The 9,441-nt window shown below is 38.2% G+C and overlaps 1 protein-coding gene across 1 annotated transcript; it reads left to right on the top strand.

The window, feature by feature from the left end:
• The first annotated feature begins 335 nt into the window (after positions 1-335).
• On the top strand, positions 336-8,611 carry LOC307147593 (calpain-1 catalytic subunit-like). Its single transcript, XM_079852454.1, has 11 exons — positions 336-721; positions 2,141-2,210; positions 2,364-2,482; positions 2,572-2,705; positions 3,337-3,511; positions 3,773-3,847; positions 4,527-4,612; positions 7,343-7,417; positions 7,498-7,658; positions 7,873-8,040; positions 8,271-8,611. The coding sequence occupies exons 1-11, from the start codon at positions 485-487 to the stop codon at positions 8,309-8,311; spliced, it is 1,341 nt and encodes a 446-aa protein (XP_079708580.1). The 5' UTR covers positions 336-484; the 3' UTR covers positions 8,312-8,611.
• The last annotated feature ends 830 nt before the right edge of the window (positions 8,612-9,441 follow it).

The following is a 9,441-nucleotide window of genomic DNA, read 5'->3' as shown; positions in this document are numbered from 1 at the left end:
CTTAAAGATGAAGTATATCATTTATATCAGTGGTTCTCAACTCCAGTCCTCGGGACCCGTTGCTCTGCACATTTTGTATGTCTCTCTTATCTGACACACTCAGTTCAGTTCATGGAGTCTCTCTTAACGAGCTGATGATCTGATTCAGGTGTGTTAAATAAGGGAGAGATACAAAATGTGCAGAGCAGCGGGTCCGAAGACTGGAGTTGAGAACCACTGATTTATATCTTAAAAAACTGAGTTTAATCTCTAATTATATTGTAAGTCTCTTAAAAGCTATCAAGATGTGTCTTTCAAAGGGACAAGATTTCCCTACCAAACAGGTCTAACAAGCCTAGAGTCTCTTATCTCTTATAGGTCTTTGGAAACAAAACATATTATAGCACAGTGTTGTGTCATCTCACCAGTAAACGATGCCAGATGTGACACTTTAATCTTTTTCTTTATATTTTTTCCTAAAAATCTGACTTTTACAGCTGTAAAAATGCCACCACCTCCTGTGAACAGAATACCCGGGGATGAACAGCCCACAAGAGACAAAACTGGCACTCTTGACGTCCCTTTGAAATTCTTGGATCAGGACTACCAGGAGTTGAAGAAGAGCTGCTTCACCAATAAAATGAGTTATGTTGATGAGAAGTTCCCTTCAGACAGCAGCTCCATTGACCCAAAGAAGAAACTTGGATTGGATATGAAACAAATCAAATGGTTTAGGCCATCAGTAAGTTACCTGTATTGACTTTCCATCTTCAGACCTTCAGAAACTTTCAAGAAGAGTATATAGACATTATTGTTTGAATGGATCTAAAATAACTTGTTGAATATTACCATCATCAATTGTTGCTAAATGTCTCTTACGGCTTGTAAGAAAAGGTTTATCTGTTGCATTTCCCAACATATTTTTATTTACAATTGTGGCAAGACATCTTAAAGGCACAATATGTACTATTTTTGGATTAAAATGCCCAAAAACCACTCAAACAATGTTATATATTTTGTTGATGTGTACTTGCAAGATCCCAAATGTTTAAATCCAGAGAAATCAGGTATTTTACCCAGTAACGACCCATGTCATTGTGTCGTCTGTCAATGACATATCCATGTTACTGGTAGAAGACACTTTAATATAATGTTTATAATGTATATTATGTTATGTGTTTAATAATTATTATACTTAAATATATTATGTTTTATTAGATAGATGAGCAACTGTTTGGATACTTTTATCGACAGAAAACTAATCATTGTTATATAGTTCAACACGATTAGCCTTATTTCTTGAATCTCTTGTTTTCTTGATTTACCGCGAGTAACATGTTTGTACCATGCCTCAGAGACAATGCTATTTTGTCAAATGGCTAACATGGCATAATCAAAAAGAGCTTGTAGTAACAGTACAGCATTTTCTCCACCATACAAAATATTTTGAAATTAAGTGCATGCCATTTAGCAACACAAGTCACCCAGCTTTTAATAATATATTCTAATATCGATCTAAGTTACTGCAATGTGCAACAAGTGTCTCATATCAGCCACCGAGCGAACGCACAGAATAACGTTAAAATAACTTTCAACACTCTCAAATGTATTTTAGTAAAATTGTAAAAACAGCGCTATGTTACCCCACAATTTAAATTTATCAGATAAAGTGACGTGTATGAGAAGTAATTCAGCACTTGCGGCTGTTTTATTAGAAGTAAATAAAATGAGGGGAATTTAAGTGATCAGACATAACTGTAACAAAGTTTAAGTTCAGGAAAGGAGGTGAGCTTTAAATGTAACTTTAATAAAAACAGCAAGGTAGAATGTCCCACGGCTCTTGGCCCGCCCTGCTTCATACCACAGTAACGTTAATAAAACTAACACATTAGCTCAATCGTTAGTCCCGTCAGACTGCTTTCCATTGGCTGTGGAGGTGAAGAAGACAACTCCCATGATTCCACGTTCAGTCACGGCATCATCAAGCTACGCCTTTATTATTGTTTTGAAAAAGGAACCTCTAGAGGCGTACTGTGCCTTTAAGTGTCTTGAAAGCAGATTCAAAATACAATATACGAGTCTAAATGTCTTCTGTTGTTCCCAAATCCATAGGGCAAATTTCATTGTATAATGTATTCATTTAATTATTCTCTCTCTTTAGAAATTAGTAGCAGACCCTCAACTCATTGTTAAGGGGGTTTCCAGGTTTGACTATTCCCAAGGATCTTTAGGTATGCTTATATATCTGTGTTTATTACATACTCCATTAGGTGTTGGTTTTGAATGATACTGTATCTGTGCAGTAATTTGCATCACTCTATATTTTGTCTTTTGTTAACTCAATGAAAGATCTATTTTTGCTAATGTTTGTGCTTTTACCTTAGGAGACTGCTGGTTTCTTGCTTCAGTTGGAGCTTTAACCTTTCAGAAGGATGTCATGGACCAGGTCATGCCAGTCGGCCAGTCATTTGGTGAAGACTATGCAGGGATATTTCACTTTAGAGTGAGTTCTTTGGTCTTTTTCAAAATAACTTAAATATATTTTATGAAATCAAATGATCAGTCCTTAAACCTTCTGCTTTATTCATATAGTTCTGGAGGTTTGGGAAATGGATTGACGTTGTCATTGATGACAAACTGCCAACAATCGATGGCAAACTCATTTTTGTTCATTCAAAAACATCTAATGAGTTTTGGCCTGCCTTGCTGGAGAAAGCTTATGCCAAGTAGGTTTATTCTTAAAAGCATGTTTGTTTATTGAACATAAAAATATTGTTACACCTGATTTTACAGTATGTGTACTTACCCAAGACAGCACTGGTAATATAAGGTAACTACATGTAAAGGTTAAGTTTAGGGGCAGGTTCAGGGTTAGTACCTTTACCCTGTTATTGTAATTGCTATAATAAGTATGTATGTACATGGGGAACAAGACTGTAAATAAAGTGCTACCAAATATTATTTAACCATAATTACAAGAGATTTGGGCCCTTTTCATGTTGTGTATATACCCTGGTTCTGAAGTTGCCTTACAGATAGAAGTATTGGACATGATGTATTGGTCACAATGATAACAGTCCAAACCCGGTCCTGGAGGGCCACTGTCCTGCAGAGTTTAGCTCCCGCTTTCCTCAACACCCCTGCCTGAAGTTTCTAGTAAGCCTAGTAAGACCTTGATCAGCTGGTTTAGGTGTGTTTAACTGGGGTTGGAGCTGAACTCTGCAGGACACTGGCCCTCCAGGAGCAGGATTGGACACCCCTGGTCTATTTTAATCATCAATTTGAGTAAATCCACAGAATCAATCATTAAAGGCTTGTTGGTCCACTGTATATTGAAATGTAGAATGGCTTTTACAGGACGTGCGGCTCTTATGCTGACTTGCAGGCTGGTCTTGTATGTGAGGCTCTGTTGGACTTCACTGGTGGCATCCACGTGCACTTTGAAACAGCAAAAACTTCTGTTGATTTGTGGAGCCTGATGAACCGTGCAGAAAAAGCAAAGGCTCTGATGGCTTGTGGCACCTTTGTGGGGGTAAGCAGTGACCTCAGGCTTGTCCTTTCATTACCGTGACAGATGTTATCACCATATCCATCTAAAACACTGTCACTGAAGTATTTTGCATTAAAGATTTCAATGTTCAATTAAATACAAATTACTATAGTGAACATTTCTAAAATGTAAGGGAACAATGTAGAGCATTGGCGGTACAAAAAACAATCTTTTCCTATTTCCTGATACATATTTCACAGGGCAGCATTATTGATTCAATGTCTTTTTTTCATCCCATATCAGAAAACATCTGCAAACACAGTATTACCCAATGGCATTGTTCAAGGCCATGCATATACAGTGACGGGGGTTTACAAGGTAAGTCTGCACAGAATCAAATGTCAGATTACAGTGCCATCAGATTAGGGAGACAGACAGACACAGACAAACAGACAGACAGATAGATAGATCTTCACATGTAATCACCTGGGAAAATGTTAAATAAGCCTGAGGTTGATTTTTATAGAAAGACAGGTGTTTAACTACAACAGGGGTGCCAAATCCTGTTCCTGGAGATCTGTCTTTCTGCAAAGTTCAGCTCCAACCCTGATCAAACACAACAGAACCAGCTATTGTAGATCTTCAGGAGCGCTTGGTAATTACAGACGGGTGTGTTAGATCAGGGTTAGATCTGAACTCTGCAGGTTTGATCTATACTATAGGAACAGGATTGGGCACCCCTGAACTACAACAATACTTGCTTTGTTCTCCTATTAACCGTTTTTGTTATTGTGTACACCAGTATTTATTTACTAATTGCATTCAGATGTATTCAGCATATGAGCTCCACACTTTGGTATGTCCTTTGTTCAGTTTGCATTCATGTGATTTTGCAAGAGAAGTTTCTTGAAATAATGTTTTGTACTTTATGTAACTCAAAGCATTGTATTCAGTCACTTCAGTCCTGAGGTAAACAGGTTATTTCACAATATCCCTGGTGAAATGGCATATTCTGTATTTATGCATTAAAAGTGTCATGTCATGTTGTATTCTACAGGTAACATGCAGAGATAAACCAGTTCAGCTGGTGAGAGTGTTGAACCCTTGGGGAAAAGGCGAGTGGACCGGTGACTGGAGTGACAAGTAAGAGTCAAATGAAATTATAGGTTCGCTAATCACAACACTGATCAAGCGTCATTCTTTGTTTGTACCACTAGATGATTCATGACTATTATATTAAGTAAGTATAAATAAATAAATAAATAAATAAATAAATAAATAAAAAGTCTTAATGAGGTTTTAGTGTTGTATTAAGTTATTAGTATGCTAAATAACTTTTTGCATGTGACCAAAACGTTTGCCGTTTTTTCATTGTGACCAAAACGTTTGCCGTTTTTTCACTGAAGTAGTCTCAAGGGGGTCGCACACCGGACGCCCAGCTCAGCGCCGTGCTGCGCCACGTCTAGGACAACTCTCACCTGAAAATCCGATAACATCAGCAATTTTCTGATTTCTGTAAATAAATATAAAACTAAATGTATATTGCAGCACAGGGTGAAGTCCGTATACATTAACTACGATTTGAGACACATAAATGTACATTTAATATAAAACTATGTAAATGGCGCTCTGTGGCGCGGCAGGATTTTGAACACGGTCCTGAGCCGTTGCTGGGCGCCGGTGTGTGTATTCTCATAGAGAATAGTGTGTTCGAATTTAAAAGACGTGGCGCTGCGCGTCTGACCCCCTTCACTCTCATCTCACAATTGTCAGTTGTCCTTCATTGTTAGAGTGTGCAGGCCTTTTTGAATCTTAGGGTAAGTTTAAACAACAACAATTTCTTAAAAATGTAAAAGATTTACTTTGCGTTTTTTGCGTAAAGATGACAATGTTGTCAAAAGTATTACCATTCACACGGATCTGCTAAAACGATTAAAAGCACTGTATTATTCATGCCAGGCCAGTGCATTGGCGCTGTCACTTTGTAAAGATACACTACACACTTATAGACTGAACATAATACACATGTGCATGATGTCACCGTTTTCACAAATTTGCGTTTTTGTACTTTACACAGAAATTATAACATTATCGTTTTCAAAAACTTGCACAGACCCCCAAAACGCTGTTGTCGTGTAAATAAACGGCCAAGACGTTTTCTGTTTTTAGTTTAAAATCTTGTCTCTTGTTAAGGAATGTTCACACTAACATAGATTAAATCGCTGGAGGTTGTCAAGTGCCGTTGATTTTTAATTTGCTTGAGTTACTTCAACGGTCACTGCTAACTCTCATTCACTTAAGGATATTTTGAATGAATGAGCTTTTGTTGCCTTTAGTCAGTCTTTTGTAATAGAATATACCTTTAAAACAAAAGCCAGTTCTTTAGTGACATCACTTTCTGGGAAATGACATCATTTGGGTGGGGAACAAAGGACAAACATCAATTACTTTTAAAAAGAGTTGATGAATTCTGATGATCACTTTAAAACATTTCAGCCTGTTAAAATGAGAAATCTGTATGATAATATATAAAAAGATGGTTAAACAATATTAAAATGGACTTTAAATTGATTTTGAGGTACAATTGCTAATTTTATTTTTTTACTTTTTGGTATCTTATTTAATTCTGTGCCATTGAAAATTCAACTATAGCCTGACTACGTCAGACTTCTTACTTCCGCTCAATTTCATTTCGCTTCTGTACCAGAGAATGTCTAATAGGAAGAGAATTGGCACTCTCTGCTTACTTCCGGTTTCTGGACTGGCTGCAGTAACACGTCTCTGTCCATGCGGGGGCGCTCGCAGGCGAGTGCAGAATGAATGGAGGTCTATGGCGAAAAACCCTCAAAATCCACTTTTCTCAGGATATAATTTTTTGTCTAGTAATTTGAATGTTGTATTCGAAAGGAGATGCAAATAAATTACACATTGCTGGGTGTTAGATTTTTTAGAGTCACTTATTTGCTTTAAAAAGTCTTTTAAAATGTCAATGACGTCAGAATGCTGACGTCATTAGCAGAATGCTAGCGTGTTATGGGCAACAACTCAACCTGTAAGAAATCGAAAAGAAATAAGTACTTGTTCATTCAACTTTCGACCTATAACCCATGTTGAACTTGCAAAACCTACAATAAAATCTGAGATTTCTCAATGGCAATCGGGTGAAAGAGACACATTTAGCCGTCTAGCCCCATAGACTCCCATTCAGTCTGCACTCGCCCGCGATCACCCCCAGTGGAATTCTAATGGAACTGCAACCAAGATCGATACAATGGGGCTAATAGGAAGTGCCAAGGCTGTCCGTAGACGGGCTCTGTCTGTACTCCGTCTGAGACAGCGTAATAGCTTTCCGTTTTCCTCCGGCCTGAAAACAGCCGGCCAATCAACGAACAGAGGGCGGGCTGAGAGCCGTGACGTAGACGCTGATTGTACCGTGGATGCGTAAATTTACTTCACATAATCTGCAAAAGTCGCGCACAGCCATGTTCACTCCGGTAATTCGCTCGATGGTTTTGTTTTTGCATCATACATGTGTTTACAGTGGAAGTTAGATGCGGCTGAGCATGCGCATAACACACGCCATAACCAAACGTTATGTGATTGGCTTACGGGTAACCAATGATTTTAAACTTCAGACAAACGCTTTTCAATTATGCCATGCCAGACTCTTTCTACGAAGCAAAGCGAAGTAGCAGAGTTTGGTATTACCAGGCTAATTCAACTATACCCTTTTGGAGAAATACTAATTACAACAGAAGCTTGTACTTTCAGTTCAAAAGTATATCTGTTTTTTCCTCTTTATTTGCTGCTGTTAGTTTCTCAGTTAGCATAACACCATGAAATATTTTAATATATGCTTTTGCATAACTTTAGGTCATCTTTGTGGGACAAAGTGAGTAAGGAGGAGCAATCCAGGTGTCGTTCTTTGGCCAATGAGGGGGAGTTCTGGTGAGCATTAACTGTAGTTTCAGATATGATCTCTAGCATTAATGAATCAAAAGTTTTCAGTAACTCATATTTTACTGCAGGATGTCAATGGAGGACTTCACCAAAAACTTCGGAGACATTGATATTTGCTGTCTCAGTCCTGATTTTCTGGACAGTTCCTCTGAATGCAAATGGACTTCCACATGTTACAAAGACAGCTGGGTTGATGGGACGACAGCCGGTGGCTGCCTCAATAATAAAGGTAGCTCATAAATATATAATGAGAGACAGTGGCATGTGAGCATTTCATACAATTACATACTAGCATGCATGAATAGAAATATTAGATACAGCATGCAACATGCTTTTTGGGTGTCTATGCATAATATTGGCCATAAGGTGTGTGTGTGTGTGTGTGTGTTTATGTGTACCTACTACATGTACCTCAAAGGTCTAACTCAATGAATGTCTTGTAGACTCTTTCTGGACGAACCCTCAGTTTCGGGTGAGGATTGAGAAGCTTGATAAGGAATGTAGTGGTCAGTGCCCTGAAAACATACTGGTGTCCCTCACGCAGAACCATGAGAAGAGAAACAGAAGTGACGTTTCTAACTTTGCCATCGGCTTCGATGTTTTTGCGGTCAGTATTAACAAATAACTCTATTGGAGTCACCGGAAATACAGTAATTCTGGTTTCCACTTATTAATGGTGTGCTATTCTATTTTCTACTTCAACAGATTCCACCAGAGGCAAGTAAAAAATATAATTCAAGCTCAAAAGTGTACAACTTTGCTTTTAAAATGCATAAATTACATGATATTTACTAAATAAACTGGTCGCTTGAATACAAGTTTATATTTAATTCTCTTTTAGATGAAAGATGTGAAGCTCCCGGACAAGTTCTTCTACCGTAAAGGCCCCATTGGTAGTGGGAACTTCATCAATGCAAGAGATGTGATGAGATTCTTCAAGCTTGAACCAGGAGAGTATCTCATTGTACCGGCCACTTTCAATCCTAAAGAGTGTGCAAAATTCATATTGTCCATCTTCACAAAGAGTGAATCCCATAGGAGAAATAAGAAACCTGAGTTGACGCATGTATGAAATGACATTAGATGTTTTCTAGATGTTTTCTAGATGTTTTTCATCTTAGTCTCGTATAGACTGAAGTGTCACAAAAGATCCAATACTAAAAAAATAAACAGTGTTTTTGCAATATTTTTTTTTCATGTATTATTTCACATGATTAAAATGTTAATATTTGCTATGCTATAACTAAGACTGATTGACCGCTATTGCGGCTGCGTCGAGTTTTTCCAGCTAAGCTGCTCCAAATCCATACAACTATTATTTATTGGACAGTGTTTTGGTCCATTTAGTTTCTGGAGGAATAAGTGAAGTGCCCCTGTAAGTACTGAACTAACACTGCAGTTACGGGTTTCTTACAGAAGAGGGCAGCAGTTTACTAAAACAATGGACATCACATTCACAACAAACACAGGTAGAAGTGAGAGCATTTGCTGAGATCCGCCTCGGTCAGCCGAGAAGTATCGCTGTGTACACCTGTATCATGAGTCTCAAATGCGTCTCCTTTGATGGTTGACCTGGTATGAGTCGGATTCGGGTGAACGTCTCTGGATTTGTAACCAGATCATCACTAAATCAAAGTGTTGCCGGTGTCGTGCCGAATTTCTACCCCCGCCAAATTATAACCCCCCTAGTATTGGTAGGTTTAGATTAGTTGTGGGGGAGGGGTTAGGATTAGGGGTGGGGTTAGGATTAGGCAATCAGGTACTGACTTCAACGAGGGGGGTAATAATTTGGCAGGGAGTCAAAATTCGGCACAACACCGGGCGTCAGAGATTGACAGGTTATCGTTTTCGCTGTTGCCCCTGTTGATGCCATAACTAATGACAGAATTATAATGGCAAAACGCTCGTCTTTCCATTAACGGAATTCAGAAGTAGCCCTCTATTTCAAATTAATTTGTTTTCACAAATCATGCCATATGTTCACTTCAAGTATTTCATTTATTATAGTAGAT

Source organism: Squalius cephalus (genome assembly GCF_949319135.1).
Source record: "Squalius cephalus genome assembly, chromosome: 20".
NCBI classification, from domain to species: Eukaryota; Metazoa; Chordata; class Actinopteri; order Cypriniformes; family Leuciscidae; genus Squalius; species Squalius cephalus.
The sequence above is the reverse complement of the archived record's forward strand: the minus strand, read 5'-3'. Positions and strand labels throughout refer to the sequence as shown.